This window comes from Agrilus planipennis, unplaced genomic scaffold (genome assembly GCF_000699045.2).
Source record: "Agrilus planipennis isolate EAB-ADULT unplaced genomic scaffold, Apla_2.0 scaffold212, whole genome shotgun sequence".
Classification (NCBI taxonomy): Eukaryota; Metazoa; Arthropoda; class Insecta; order Coleoptera; family Buprestidae; genus Agrilus; species Agrilus planipennis.
The window spans coordinates 142948-158767 of record NW_020439461.1 but is presented as its reverse complement, the minus strand read 5'-3'; the positions used below and the strand labels follow the sequence as shown (position 1 = coordinate 158767).

The window sequence follows — 15820 nt, the reverse complement described above, 5'->3', positions numbered from 1 at the left end:
CCTATCCTGAACTAAATATATATATTAATTTCAAAACTGCAAACGGTCACTAAATTGCAAATCGCTGACACAAATTGTTAATAAATCACTCACAAGTATGAAATGTTATCACATTTATTTGGGTGATTGCTTTTTTTATGATAAAAGTGATTTACAAGAATTGCTGACTGTTATTTATCATTTTGACATAAACACAAACGTGGTTCTTGGAAGATGAATTTTGAAAATAAAGAAATTATACAATTATTATGGGTAATGTCCAAACTTTTACAATTTATCGACATTTTAGTAGTAGCTGTAACGAAATTGTTGTCTAGATTAATTCGTTATTTTTAAACCAGAAAGCAAGGAAATCCTACACAGCGTAAATGGAAGATTTCCGCCTGGGAAGCTCATTGCTATCATGGGTCCTTCGGGGGCAGGTAAAAGCACCCTTTTGGACGTACTAAGCGGTTACAGGATAACCGGAGTCGACGGAAACGTTTACACAAATGGAAATCCTAGACAACTGAATGCATTTAGAAAGATGAGCTGTTACATAACACAAGAAGATCGGTTGCAACCTTTGTTGACGGTGCAAGAAAATATGCAAGTTGCTGCCGATTTAAAATTGGGCCAATTTGTGTCTAAAAAGAGCAAGAACGAAAGGGTGAGTGTAATTATTGTTCGACAACTAATTCATCATCATCATCATCATCACAATGTTGTCAGGTCGAAGGCTGTATGGACACGCACCTCCATTGAGCCAATAGTCCCATTTCCCGGTCCTAACGATTTGCAAACAGTAATCTAATCTATGTCCTTCTCTTTGCCGCTTGAATGCTCTTGTTTCTGGTTCTTTTCCTTGTGCTTCTTTCTTTTGATCCTTTTTTATCCACGGCATTTTAATCATTAAATTGAAATGATTCACTAACTTTTTTTGTCGACGTGTCCACCGTCCACGTTCTGAATGCGTGCTCCAGCCATACATATTTGATAATTGTTGGGAAATCGAAATAATTCGTTTATGAACACAAAGTTAATATCTGTATATCAGGATGTAAGGTTGTCTGTAGCTTCTCTTTTTTGGATACAGCTACTGCTAGATACATATACATATATATAAAATCCGTAATATGCAAATTTAAGCAATATTTATCCTTAAAAGCTGTCCTGATCCTCTCTTTGATATTATAAACATAGTAAAAATTTGCGGCGGCAATGTGCGTACTTCTTTAATTTACTTTTCGACACATCGGTGCTCAAATTCCTCTTAAATAGAATAAGGAATAATGTGCCTGTGCCGTTTTATGCCTGGATATCATCCCTAATTATCTTTATTTAATTGACATGTAATTGGTACTCATTATTTATGTAGTTTTTGTTATTAGTACGGCGTTAAACATCAAGTCAATTATAAAAAAATTGCACTTATTATATGCACTTAAAAGAAAAAAACAACACTTTGCACTGTTAATGTATTAATTTAATCAATTAAATGTTTATTCATTCCATGATAGGTACAATTTACTGTACTTTGATAACGGAAAAATAAATAACGGAAAAGTAATTATTAAGAAATTTCCAATTTATCGATTTGGAATAAACGTTTCTAGTGATTTCAGGTTTTTACAAAATTCAACATCACTGTTTTCAATAATGACGAAATTAATTTTAATTTTAAAGAAAAAACGTTGAATAAATAATCAAAATTATTGACAAGTGTGGAGCACAATAGTACACGTTTCCTATTTTAGATAAAAGAAATTCTGCTGACGTTAGGATTAGAAAATACAGCAAATGTACCGACCAAGCGATTATCAGGAGGGCAAAGGAAAAGACTGTCGATAGCTTTAGAACTTATAGATAATCCTTTGATCATGTTTCTAGATGAGCCCACGACGTAAGTGCATGACTTTATAGATTTTGCATATTTTTGATTGAATGGAATACAATATTGTAAAATATTAAATTTATAAAGTTTCTTCCATCATCAACTGGATAATAATACAGATAAACCTACGCTAGAACAGTGTTATATGTAGACTATTTAATTTTTTAGGGGATTGGATAGTTCATCTTGTAGTCAGTGCATCCGTCTCCTTCAAATGTTAGCACAACAAGGAAGGACGATTATTTGTACAATTCATCAGCCAACGGCATCGCTTTTTCAGTTGTTTGATTTAGTTTACGTATTATCTCGAGGAAAATGCATTTATCAAGGTGCTGCATCTAAACTGGTTTCCTTTTTAGAATCAGTTAATTTACCTTGCCCGACTTACCACAATCCTGCAGACTACGGTGAGTATTCCCCATAAAAAATATTTGAATACCTGCTTATGTAGGTACATATTAATAAGTGTAATTAGTAATTACTGTCATTGAATTCGATATTCATTATATAATACAACCTACTTTTGCTCTGTCATTACATTTTTATTAATATAGGACATGGACTGATTTCATCTTAAAAAACCATCATCAGTTTTCCGATACACAGGTTTTTTTCTACCAAACAAATTTTGCTACAAGTTTTCATAATGTCAATATATTTATATATATCACCATCATCATAATAAGGTCGTCAGTCCTAAGACTGGTTGGATACGTACCTCCACTCTTTCCTATCCTGAACTAAATTTCGCATTTCCCTAACACTAGAACAATCCACATCCTTAACTATTTGCGAACAGTAATCTAATCTAGGTCTACCTCTACCCCTCCTAACTCCTGTATCTGCCTCTAATATGTCTCTGACTAGACCTTCATGCCTGAGAAGGTGTCTTACCAACCTATCTCGCCTATTTTTTATTGACTTCCATAGAGTCCTCTGTTCTCCTATTCTTTCTAACACCACTTTCTTTCTAACCTTTTCTACTCATGTTATCCTCGTCATTCGCCTATAACACACATTTCGAAGGCTTCTAACCTTTTCTTTTCCGCCGCGCCTACTGTTCATGTTTCGCACCCGTACAAGGCCGCTCTCCAAACATACACCTTTACAAGTCTAAATATTTCCCCTAATTTGGGATGTCACAGTGTAGTAATTAAAACAATAGAGTTCTTTAAGAGTAAAGTTGTTTTAAATAATAGACTTGCATGAGAGATTGTTGCGAATATCAATAATAATTATTAAAATTGGTTTTTGTGCTATTTGAAATGTATATGGTAAATATTTGTCACGCATGTGTAGTAAACAATTTAAAGTTTATAAACAAAAGAAGCGGTTACAGATATTGCGAAAAATTTTTCCTGTTTTGAAAATAATTGTTAAATATTTACATAATTTTTTTTAATTGGTTTTGTTTTATTTGAAAACGTAGGATAGAGATTCGATGTCTGCTAATTTTTGATTATTTTATATAATTTTTCTCTTTATTTATGCGCAGTTATAGAGCTTGCTTGTGACGAATACGGAGAAGATAAGGTTGACATATTGAACTCGGCGAGTCAAAACGGAAAAACTTTAGACTGGTTCGAAAGGCCTGAATATTTACCTAGTCTTAATAAATTAAGAGGTGAACAAGTCAAATTATACAACATATAAAAAATAAACCCTCCTAATCACTGCGCCCTTTGCTTGTAGAAAGTAACCAAAGAAGTCAAAAAACGCCCGACAATTCCGGCTCTCTACAGAGCACATCACAATGGAACCAATTGAAAGTTTTAATGGGAAGAGGATTTTTGAACTGCAAAAGAGATCTTGTATGACTAAAATTATTATTTATTATTTTAGCGAAAGCGTCAATTTTAAATAACTAATTTTGCAGACGTTGACGTACATGCGATTGGGAGTGAATGTGATCGTGGGTTTGATGTTGGGTACCCTCTACTGGCAAGCTGGTAATCATGGTGGAAAAGTTTTGGACAATTATAATCTTCTGTTTTCAATTCTTATGCATCACATGATGTCAACAATGATGCTCACAATTCTAACATGTAAGGATCTTTTATTGTTATTACATATATCGCATGCGAAAGTGCGGATCTTGGTATTGAGTTATCTATAATATGCCGCTCTCATCAATATCAGTAAGGACGGCGCACGCCCATTGAATGACTGCTGCAATTTGTGCAAAGCTGTGTACGTACGAATGCTCATTTCTACGAAGCGGCAATTGGTATAGCGAATACTTTGAGATCATACTAAGATTCACCATTCTTTCGCATACGGTATATGTAGTAAGTACAATGAATTATAAAAGTTCCAAAAGTTGAAGAGTTAGTTCTATAGGGACCATTTTTGTTTTAGTTCCTAACGAAATGTCCATTTTAATAAAGGAACATTTTAATCGATGGTACTCTCTAAAAATGTATTACACTGCTGTGACTCTCGTGGATATTCCCGTGTCGGTGGGTAGTTTTAACAGTTCTTTGTGTGACATTATTTGATTATTAATTAATTTAAAATTTTTAGGTTGTAAGTTGTTTTATTTTTACCGTGATTGTCTACTTTATGAGCGGACAACCAATGGAATTGAACAGACTTTTGATGTTTGGTGCCATCAGTATCTTGGTTGTTTTTGTTGCCCAAAGTTTTGGTTTGATGGTGGGGGCCGTTTTCAATGTTGTGAATGGTACCTTTTTTGGTCCCTGTCTCTCAGTTCCAATGATGATGTTTGCCGGTTTCGGGGTGACATTACGCGATCTACCGTCATATTTGTATTGGGGTAGTTACATATCTTATCTTCGGTACGGTTTGGAAGGGGTTGTTAGTGCAATATACGGGCAAGATAGAAAGATATTAGATTGTCCGGAGGAGGAATATTGCCACTTTAAATACCCCAGTAAATTCCTTAAGGAAATATCAATGCAAGGGGACCAATTCTGGAACGATGTCATCGCTCTCCTTATAATTTTCTTCTTTTTAAGGATCCTTGCGTACTGTTTTCTTAAATGGAAACTGAACTGTGTGAGATAGTGAAATTTAAATCAAGGATATTTATTATTTTTTACTTTACGTAACTAATAAATGAATTAATGTTTTTATAAACGTTCAGTGGATGTGATATTTTTAAACAGAAGCTATCTATTTATGTAATTTATACAAATTAAAGGTAATTTTCAATATATGATTTTTTTTTAAACTATTATCGCTTATTATTAAGAAAATTATAAATATTGGATGTTTGACTTAATAGTAATTTTCTTTAATACGTTAAAACCGAATCGAATGAAAAAAGTGTCCAGGAATAGGCAGCTGATTTTTGAAATAAAATGAAACTCAACGGTACGTATTAAATATGTTTATTACCGTATTTTATTAGTATTAGTTTATTGCTTTCCTACGTCTGTCAGTAAATGCTTGGTAAAAAACCGTCCGCACTTAATAACACTGTAAAAAGGAAGATCGATAATAAACTATATTCATTTCAATTAAAGTTATAGTTGTAGACAACTTAGTTCATAAAAATAAATACATTATCTTTTGTCGGAGTAACACGTATCAAAATTACTTAACAGATAATAATCTTTGAAGTATCTAGGGGTTTAAAACTTAATGTAGTATTTGTTTAGAAATTATGATATAGTTATAAAATAATTATCCTATTCTTTGTTTACGATACATCATTTTTTCAGAAACCCTAAGCTACATTTTCCTTTTTGATTTTTTCAATACTATAAATAATATAATTACCCCATTATCAATTAAATATAAAAAAACAGTCTATTTATTCGTTTGATCCTTGCTAGGAAAATGCTTCTTAGTCTTCTGTAATGTATTCAAATAAAATTACTGTACAATATTTTATTTACTTTGTATACTAATTATTCTGAAGTCGTTTTTGAACGACGTTACCAATGGCTCGCACGTGTGTTGGAGAAAGAGTGCTGACAACTGTTTTCCAGAACTGCTTATGTTGACATAAGTAAAGTAACAGTTTTTGAGTATGTTGCCTAGAAAATGAAGAACTGTTTTTATAAACGCCTGGTTGTTTTAGAAAATACTACGAATGGCACAGTAAACGCCATCTGTAGCACGATGTTACATTTTAGGATTACGTATGCTCCAACAAGGTCCACTTGTGTGGATATCTACTTGCTGAAAACGAATACCATCGTAGCCAACCGCAACGTGATAGGCACGTTAGCCTAATCAAATAAAATAATTCGAAGTGGTCTGTATTCGTTTTCAGCAAGTAGATATCCACACAAGTGGACCTTGTTGGAGCATACGTAATCCTAAAATGTAGCATCGTGCTACAGATGGCGTTTACTGCGCCATTCGTAGTATTTTCTAAAACGCACTGTTAAGACAGCAGGTAAAAGTTGGTCTGTGTTCTGTCGGAGCTGCCTGCGACGCGCCGCTGAGATCCAAAAAGATCGAAATCGCGGTCCGCGTCTTGTAGTTTCGACAGAATACAGACCACTTCGAATTACTTTATTTGCTTGGTTGTTTATTAGTCAAATGGAAACACTAAATTTTATTGTTAGGAAACTACTTCCCGAGCTTGATGGTCACATGATCTTGGAAAATCCATCTTTGTTCGAAGGACTACGACCATATTCTCGACCCTGTAAGAATCCTTGAGGATGTCTCCACAGTTGAAGTGATAGCTCCAATTTAGAAATCACCCAGGGAGGAGAATTTCAAGACCTGGATCGTCAAGCCCGTAAAATAGTTTCCTGACTATTTGTAGCTATATTTAGTTTCACAAAGGTTATGCCATCTTACCTTGTTTCATAATTTCCTTCTCCTAAAAAGTTAGCAGCAGTTTTCAGTAATTTGTCTCTTGTATCTTTCGGAAGTTGAAATACTTTTTCGTGTCCAAGGGTTTGAGAAATTTGATTGAGCAACCTGGCCGATTCGCAACGGACTATGGGATTGTGATGGCATACACCTTTATTCAAAATAACAGCAATCACTCGGGTGGGAGGCAGATTGCTGCACATTTTATCCAAAGCATTTTTCGCATCACTTCGAAGAAACTTGTTTGTGTCCGCAGTTCTATGGAAAAGTGCGGCAGCTAAATCATCGACTTCCTGATTTCAGAAAAGAAAATAATTATTTTTGGGCAAAGAAACTGTACGGGGCAATCCACTTACCACTTCTAAACTTTTAACCGGAAACATGAATAAGTCAGCTGTAGCGTTACATGCAGACCTAGCCACTTGTGATCTCAAACTCCGTATATGTTTTCCAAGTAAAACACAGACGGAATGAAGATGTCCATTCAATTGAAACGGACTTTCTTTTATAAGAATAGATATCGCTTTGAGTCCTTTGATTGTTGTATCCCAATCTTTGCTCTCCAGCTGAGTCATGGTCGTGCTCAGATTTTGTCGTTTTGGCAAATTGACGGATTTCTGCTTGTAAAGTTTTTTACCACGAGTTGAGCTAACAGTAGTTCTGTTCTTTATCATCTTTGATGGTCTTGTTTGCGGATCAGCTGATATACTGTTTGCATCAAGAGAATCAGGTAAAGACGACGCTATATTAGCACCATTGCAGTTTGGTAATTCAATAGGTGATTCGCTATAAACAACATGATCTTTTAAAGGAGTAAATGCCATAGCTTTAACAGTGGACGGAGCTGAGTTCGTTGTTGTTCGAACTTCCAACGGCGAACTGTATCTCAAATCAGAATCTGATTTGGACAAGTTCATGTTTTTGGAAACCATTTCGGTGGCCTTTCTTTGGTCCAACAATGATGTTTGGCTCCCCGAAGGACTGGTAATTTCAGTAATGGTACTCTGACTTGTGACAGGACTGTTGATGACGATATTCTCTGGCGTGGTGCTACCACATACTGAATTTCTGTCTGGAACATTATCACTTTCTTCACTCGATATGAGGATGGTGTCAGTGACGTCTTCTATTTTAATTTCGGTTGATTTAGGAGACGCATTAACACTTGCTACTGGCGTTGGCGTAGGTTTGTTAATGCTATTATTGCTTCTGTTGTTGCTTTCTGCGATAGACTCTGCAGATAAGTTGGATGGACTTTTTGAAGAACTTCCGCTGCTGAAGTTGTTCGGTAACGTTTCTTGCTTGCTTTCATTTTCTATTAAAAATGCCGAATTGTTGTCGCAAAATCTAGTGTTTTGTGGAATGTAATCGTCTTGATTGGAAGTGTTATAAATTTCTGGAGCCGAGTGGTTGCTCCTAAAAAGTTTTAGACATATTTGAAATTCCGTTCAAAATTCAAATGCTAAATATCCAATTATAATTAAGCAATAGTAATAACTAACGAAGAAGACTGTTATTACTTACAAAACTTCGTCGTGTAAATCTTTCTCTGGTAGGATACACGTGGAGTTATCATCAACGGGAATTATTTTTGCGTTTTTGCTCAAACATTTACAACACAAGTAATCGTTCCAAACTGTGTTTGCTGATGAGTTTTTTAATTCGCGAACAAGTTTTAATACCTTATCGGTCATGCTAATTTCAGCGATGATTTACAGTAATCCTTTGTCCACATAATACAATAACGAATCAAATTTAATGTTTTGTAGAATCCGCATGCATTATATTTGTTATTATGTGTTTATTTACGTTATTTGATCATACTTTCAAATTTTTTTTAACCCTCAACGAAGACTTTGTAATACATATGCACGTTATTAAATGAAAGAGAATTCTAATGAAAGAAATTAATGAAAAGTTTACCCCGAACGTTACCTAAAGAGTGTGTTACGAACACTTGCCGGCTTTTGATATAGAATTTGTTAGACTGACCAAAGTATATCGGGCAAATAGGTTAGTAAGGAGAAAATATTGATTATTTCTCAGAAATACATGTAGCCACAGTAAGTACTTGTTAATAGAAGCAGCAAACTTAAACTGACCGCCTTATCGACTGACTCGGACTGGACGCGTTATTTTTCCTAGGATTGTGCGACCAAAGGACTCGATAATGAAAAAAAGTTTTGCATAAGACATCACGCAAACTAAGGATCTCCATAATTACAAATACGCAACTTTAGTCCTAAGAACAATACTCGGCTGCGTCATGCCGTTTTTTTACGTCTACCTTTAATTGCTCTAGACTAATGGGGATAATAATAAATGTCCTTATTAGACGTCAACACAATGAATATATTATTCAAGTGTACCTGTAATTGTTGGAGCAAAGGTGGAAAATGGGCCAAATGAAAGTTACAAATAGTACTTGTTACTAGGAGGAACTCGAATAACTGAGAATGCCGTATATATTTCTCAGAAATTTACCCGAAGATCTTTGTTTGTTATTATCAAAAAAATTAGAAAAAGTGGCCGATTTTAGGTATCTAGGAAGTCAGATAAGTCATGACGGAAGGAGTAGTAGGGATATAAAGCAAAGGATACTGCAGGGTCGTGTCGCCTTCAATAAAAAAAGTCTCTTCTATGCTCGCGAACGGTTAATTTAGAAATTCGAAAAAGATTGTTAAAGGTGTATGTTTGGAGCACGGCATTGTACGGCTGCGAAACATGGACCGTAGGCGCGGCGGAAAAGAAAAGGTTAGAAGCGTTCGAAATGTAGTGTTACAGGAGAATGATGAGGATACCATGGATAGAGAAGGTTAGAAATGAAGAGGTATTAGAAAGAATAGGAGAACAGAGGACTCTACGGAAGTTAATAAAAAAGAGGCGAGATAGGTTGGTAGGACACCTTCTCAGGCATAGAGGTCTAGTCAGAGACATATTAGAGGCAGAAACAGAAGTTAGGAGGGGTAGAGGTAGGCCTAGGTTAGATTACTATTCGCAATAGTTTTAGGGAAATGCGAAGTTTAGCTCAGGATAGGAAAGAGTGGAGGTACGTGTCCAACCAGTCTTAGGACTGACGACCTTATATGATGATGATGGTCAAACTTGTAATTATTATTATATTGATTATTTTTATTTTTTTGCCTTTTATTGCAAGTCTAAAAATAACTCTTGTAATCTAACCACATACTTCCAAAAAAAAACTTTTATTAACACTTTAAAATCAAATGGATTAGAAGGATAGACATATATCCTCTCACTCTCCTTCTTGCCACAATAGAGTAAGCTTGCTATTACCTAGTTGTACACGAATAATACACCTTATCTTTGTTAACAATCAGAAAGAGAAAGGACGAACGTCGTCGATGGGACAAGTAAACAACATGTGCGATTCACATTTATATAGTTTTCAACTGAATTGTGACAGTGTGGAGTTGTTAATGACACAGTGGTTGCAGATTTGTGAGTGGTAAAAATTTTATTCTTTTTCAGTGTTGACTTTAATTTTTGAATAATGAAGAGATCAAAGCGGTAAACGTTCGAAAAAATAAAGATGATCTGTATAATATCGAAAGACTAATCGGGTAATCCTTAGATTTAATCAAATTTGATGAGTAGAAACTTGCAATAGTATACAATAAACTCACCTGTTTCGGTGACCAGCAACAGGTATAAGACTGATTGGACTAGCACTCGAATATCCTCTTCTTGAATTGAAAGCATTATATTGTCCTGGTCCGCGACCTCTGACTCTAAAGTTATTATCCAAAAAGTCTACATAAAAATATACATAATAAACTCGTTGCTTCACATTATTTATATAAGTATGTACTTTAGACCATCAAACTTACTGTAATTTGTCGCAACTGAATGGGAATCATATTGAATCAGTCCCTGTAAATAATTTGCGAAATTGTCAGTATTTGTTAATTGGTTCGTTATTAAGTTTGGTGATTGATTTTTGGAAAGTAATTTTTACTTTATTTTGCTATAAAGTTTGGAACTTTTAGGTAATAATTTTGCGTATCATCAGGACAAGGAACAGTAGAATCAGCGGATTCATAGTCAAAAGATAATACAAAGAAATGAAGAGTTTCCACTTCCTTGCTTTAGTGTATTATTAAATTTTGTATGTATTTTCTTTATAGTTCCTTATCAGCCGTTTTAATTATAACTCTAAAACCAAAAATTCTACAGAACATCTAAAAGAATTTCGACACATAAGTTTGAAACTCTAACTCAGTCGAGGATGAAACATCGAAGTTCGAAATGCGGTTTAGGTTTTCACGAGCTTTTGTGTGGTTTTAATGCCGTATTTTATTTAGTTCAATTTGATTTTCTCGTATCAGCGATTTTTTCTAATATCTATTTTAATAAAAAGTCAACACCGCCGACGATGATGCTTACATTGCTACTTACATTGTTTCCATAACCGTTGCGGAAATCATGATTAATTCCTTTGGGGTTCCACCGACCATTGCGTCCATAAATACCGGCGTTGTCCATTCCTGTAATTCGGTTGAAATTGTTCGTCGAGTAGTGCGAATCGGTTTCGGGAAAGATTGAAAAGCTTTTGGAAGGTTTCATATTTTCAATTACGTCGAATTTGTCGCCTTGAGCGGCTTTTCTTATCGGAATGAAGGATTTTTTATACTCTACTAAACTCGGTCTGTCGTTGCTAATACTGTTATCGTTTTCTCCAATATCCTGATAGCTGTTTGACTTCCGTATCCGAATTGGTATGCTACTTTTGGTATTATTATTTAACGAAGCGTCCTTTTTACTGTTATTTTCGGAGCTGTGGCCATCACTGTCGGGGGTTCTCATTTTTATGACTTCACCCCCGAAGCGAACTTTTCTTGGGCTTCTAGGGAAGTAATCTTTCTTTTCGTCATCGGTCGTTCCGTCTCCTACATCTGAACCTTTTCTAAATTAAAACATAGCAACAAAAATACAGTTGTTTAGTATTTCAAAGTCGATTCTTAATCTTCTAAATAAAAATTTCCGTAAAATCTCTTGTCGTTGAATTAGAAATTGATCTCAGAATTGTCCCAGCAATTCAGGATGTTGAAACATCTTAATTTTAAAATTGATATGGTGCTAATTTGGATAGTTTGATACTAAAATAGACAATTTTTGTGCTAGAGGCATCTGGAGCCAAATCTGAGTTTCTTTATTTCCTCTTAGTTTCATACAGAGCACTACCGTGGAGAATTGGAAAAGATAATCAGAAAAGGAATTCAACCATTTCTGGTGTGTTTATTTCGATGGTGAGCTCGAATTTGGCTCGAAGAAAGGTCCAACAGGTCCTCTAGTTTTAATCTCAAAGCTAAACAAGTTACTTCAGCATCAGTCTAATTTTGATACTAACATGTTGGAAAACTGGGACAATTCTGAGGCCAGATTTGGATTCAGTGATCAGGGATGAGTCGCAAGCAAATACCATCTAGGTTATATTGTCTTTTAATTTCACTCACGTACTAATGCTTACAAAAACTCAAAAATTGCATTTTTTGGGACTTAATATTAGGATTTCTTCAAATTCTGGCAAGCCAAAGCAAGATATTGAAATGATATCTGTAATATGGGTTTCCTAATGCTACCTCTAATACTGTCATTACCTAAATAATTTTCTTTTGTTGTAATTCTGATTGAGAAGTTAATTCCAGTTACCAACTTTGAACGAATCAACTTATACCCTACCTGTTATATTCTTTTTTGCTGTCTTCGCTTTCTGAGGTAGGCGATGATAATGTGTAATTTTCTTCGTGCACCTTCATTGTTATAGCATCACCGCTATCGAGTTTAATTTCCGCTTCTAATATCACATCGTCATCAACAGGTTCCTTCAACGTAACCGAGTCGTTCAGGATCCCATCAAAATCGTCATCTTCCTCGTCATCGGGCTGAAATTCCCTTATCGTTTCCGGATTTATGCCGTACACCTCGCTCAGCAAATCCAAATCCTTCTCCCTATTATCATATCCGCAAATATTCAATATGCTTCGAAACCTTTCCTTTCCTAAAACAGCCTCAGTCCTTAGAAGCGCCTTTAGGGCTACTTCCTGATACGTCACTTGCACCAGTTTATTAAATAAAGCTGTTATCACATAATAAAGGGTGTCCTGCGAAATGTGAGGGAGTATGAGATTTGGTAGCGCCATAATTATGCCGGCCACTGTGTTAGTTTTCAAGTGCGAGCCGTGCGGTTCTTTGTACATTCCGGTAAAGACGATGTTCTTGAGTGCATTGTCGGAATCGTCGCTGTGTTTGACATACATATAAAGACAATCGATGCTGCTCTTTCTAATCGAAGGAGCGCCATGGCCCAGGTTGTTTAGTACGTCTTCTAAAATTGAGTTAATATTTGTTTCAAGGACATGACGGTTCACTACTGGGATGAAGTCCTTCAGAACTCTTAGAGCATGCTGTCTCACTTCTTTCTCGGGACTGTTCAGCCTCTCTCGGATTATTTGGAAAAACGCTTCTACATCGAACTCATCTAAAAAGATGAACCTTTTGAAACCCACATTTGTTACAAAGTTTTCTCTTGTTGTGTTATTATTAATACTTCGGGGAAATTTTGTTTTAGAAGTCTTTTAAAATAGAGGAGTTATTTGAAACGTTTTTTGTATTACTTATTGTTAATAAGTTGAGAAACTACGATGAAATATGCTTTTTAATTTGTGTTAATTATTGTTTTACATTATTTAACTACAAGTACTTATTATCTATTGTTGTAGCCGCCTCGGTATATGAAAACTTTAGCAAATTGTCTGTGATAAGTACAAGACTATTTGTTTTGTTATCAAGTAATTTTTTGAGGATTTGTTTATTGCTAGGCTCTCATAATTTCATGCATTTTTTAGGAATCCAAGTTAATGAAAGGTGTAATCTTAAATTTTTGATCGATTAATTACATTGAAACGTTTTACAATCTAACTTTCCATAATCGCTATTCCAATTTCATGTTATTGATTCACTCGATAATGTTTATCATTTTATTTTTAACGCTTTGTTTGATTTGAACACGTTGTAAACATCAAACATCGATTCTTCTGAAACCTCGCATTCGTGCTTATCAGAATAACATGAATATCAAACCATGCTGGTACAATTCTCATGGATTAAAACTGAACCCCTCTCATTACACGTTTGATTAACACTTTTACGTAAAGATGTTAAAAAACATATTATTTCGCTAAGAAGTTTCACGAAATACTATTTATTTTCTGTTTAATTTTAACATTTTAAAAATCGTTCTAAATATATGAAATAAGTACTTAATAAGTAAAGTTTGTATTAATACTTAATTTTGGCGAAGGCGCCGGGAGCACACAAATTAAATTCAAGACGACGTAAATCCATAAAGAAAAGACACTTATGCGTAATTTATGTTTCTTATTATCTTCTCGAAGAGTAGTTTGAAAGGAAAGGGCTGAAATTATTTTCAGTATTATCATTTTATAATACAACTTTAGGTTCTAAAAGCATTGTTTATTGTTGTGGGTTGTACTCAAAACAAATTTAGATTATGGATGCGGTTGAAAATTTCATAAGAAACTCAGAATATATCAAGGATTTACTTTGGAATATGTTTAAGTATTCTGAATTTCATGAAAATCCAATATAATCTACATATCCAGACTTGAACTGATAATTTTTTTATATCAGTATTTTTAAAATTGAACTTTTTTAAACATTTTTTATAATAATGTGCGTATTTGTGAAAGTAAACTAAACCTGAGAGAGAAGTTTTCTTCACAATTTCGTCCCAAAACGTGGTGAGACAACGTCCTTTATCCGGGGTAGAAAGGCTGCCGACGCTCCTTTTTTCTGTAAGCAATCCATCCTGATAACTTGCGGGACTTGTCACTTTTTGCACATTTTGTATCATTGCAAAATACACCGTAACATTGTCGCACTAACCGGTTAAAAAGTCTACTAAAATATGTACATACATATTCTTTATTAAGGCCCCTTCAATTCTCATTATAATATCGATTCGGTTGCTATCAACTCTACACGTTTACGTGAATATATACATAGGTACAGGTATATGCACAACATTTCCAGGGAAAAATCGATTTCGGGGAAAAACAGCACCGTTGTTAAATTACAATGAATAAATTAAATCTGATTAGTTATATTACGTAAAACATCTGCCTATGAACGGCTACAATCGAATGACGTTATATGTGTGCTATTGAAATTTTGTAACTTTACAAATTTTATGTAAGTAGCGTTATTTTAATTAGATTATTTTGTTTTATTGTTGAGCGACTTACTTTTATTTTTGTTTTTTCAAGTCTTAAAAAGTCCTAGTCCGATGAAAAAGTTTTTGACGGTTGCTCAAGAATTTTCAAACAAATTACTGTAGAATAATGTTCTGCAGGTAGGTTTGTTGTCCATCTTTCTCCTAGTCATGGAAAAACCAGATGGAAATTGCATTTTTCGGATAAAGATTGTAGAAAAACGGCGAAAGGTGAAATGCCAGAAAGGAGTAAGAGGACTCCAATTTTGTAAATTAAAAGTAAAAAAGAATGAAGCCTTAGTATTAATAGATTGATTTACTCGAAAACTGCAAAAGTAAATGTATTTTAAAATTATCAAAATGCTCAAGTGGCACATATTTATCTGAAAATTGAAGTGAATCCAAGCCAGCCCAAATTAGAACTTAAGCGTTAGCATTTTTAAATATTTATATGCAACCAACCATGCATGTAAAACAGAAATTATCAAATGCTATTAGAATGTATGCAACCAAATATACTCCCGAATGCAAACATTTAGACCGACAACTTCTTTCCAATTGTTTTATCCATTAAGAATACCTCAAAACTGGTGACTTCTAATTAAAGACTTTGAATTAACGATAACATCCTAGATATTCAATGCAGGCTTACTACACTACTCAATATTTTAAATAAACGTTTTAATAGCATTAGTTATAATTGCAAAGCAAAAAACGGTTTCTTTTAAACCGCTTATTAAAAGAGGACGAAATTTTACAAAATAATCGCCTTTATTGTATTTAACGTATCTTTTGTAATTTTTCTGCAATCATTAAATACTAATTCCATATTATACGTCAATTTACAATTCATTGTTATGACCATTGTAGGCCTTCATCCTTTTTGATGTGCACTT

The 15820-nt window shown here is 34.3% G+C and overlaps 2 protein-coding genes across 2 annotated transcripts in view; one reads left to right on the top strand and one right to left on the bottom strand.

Moving 5' to 3' along the window:
* Positions 1 to 5049, top strand: part of LOC108741493 (ATP-binding cassette sub-family G member 4) — a 20404-nt gene extending 15355 nt beyond the window's left edge. The window contains exons 2-9 of the mRNA XM_018476313.1: positions 342 to 649; positions 1737 to 1882; positions 2042 to 2280; positions 3369 to 3497; positions 3566 to 3684; positions 3750 to 3918; positions 4232 to 4332; positions 4397 to 5049. Coding sequence (XP_018331815.1) covers positions 342 to 649; positions 1737 to 1882; positions 2042 to 2280; positions 3369 to 3497; positions 3566 to 3684; positions 3750 to 3918; positions 4232 to 4332; positions 4397 to 4900 — 1715 coding nt within the window. The 3' untranslated portion in view covers positions 4901 to 5049. The remainder of the gene's footprint in view (positions 1 to 341; positions 650 to 1736; positions 1883 to 2041; positions 2281 to 3368; positions 3498 to 3565; positions 3685 to 3749; positions 3919 to 4231; positions 4333 to 4396) is intronic.
* Positions 5050 to 5186: 137 nt separating this feature from the next.
* Positions 5187 to 14567, bottom strand: LOC108741488. Its single transcript, XM_018476310.1, has 8 exons — positions 14414 to 14567; positions 12374 to 13172; positions 11090 to 11597; positions 10522 to 10564; positions 10318 to 10444; positions 7027 to 8086; positions 6656 to 6963; positions 5187 to 5877 (listed from the first exon to the last, which is right to left on the bottom strand). The coding sequence occupies exons 1-8, from the start codon at positions 14565 to 14567 to the stop codon at positions 5745 to 5747; spliced, it is 3132 nt and encodes a 1043-aa protein (XP_018331812.1). The 3' UTR covers positions 5187 to 5744.
* Positions 14568 to 15820: the final 1253 nt, after the last annotated feature.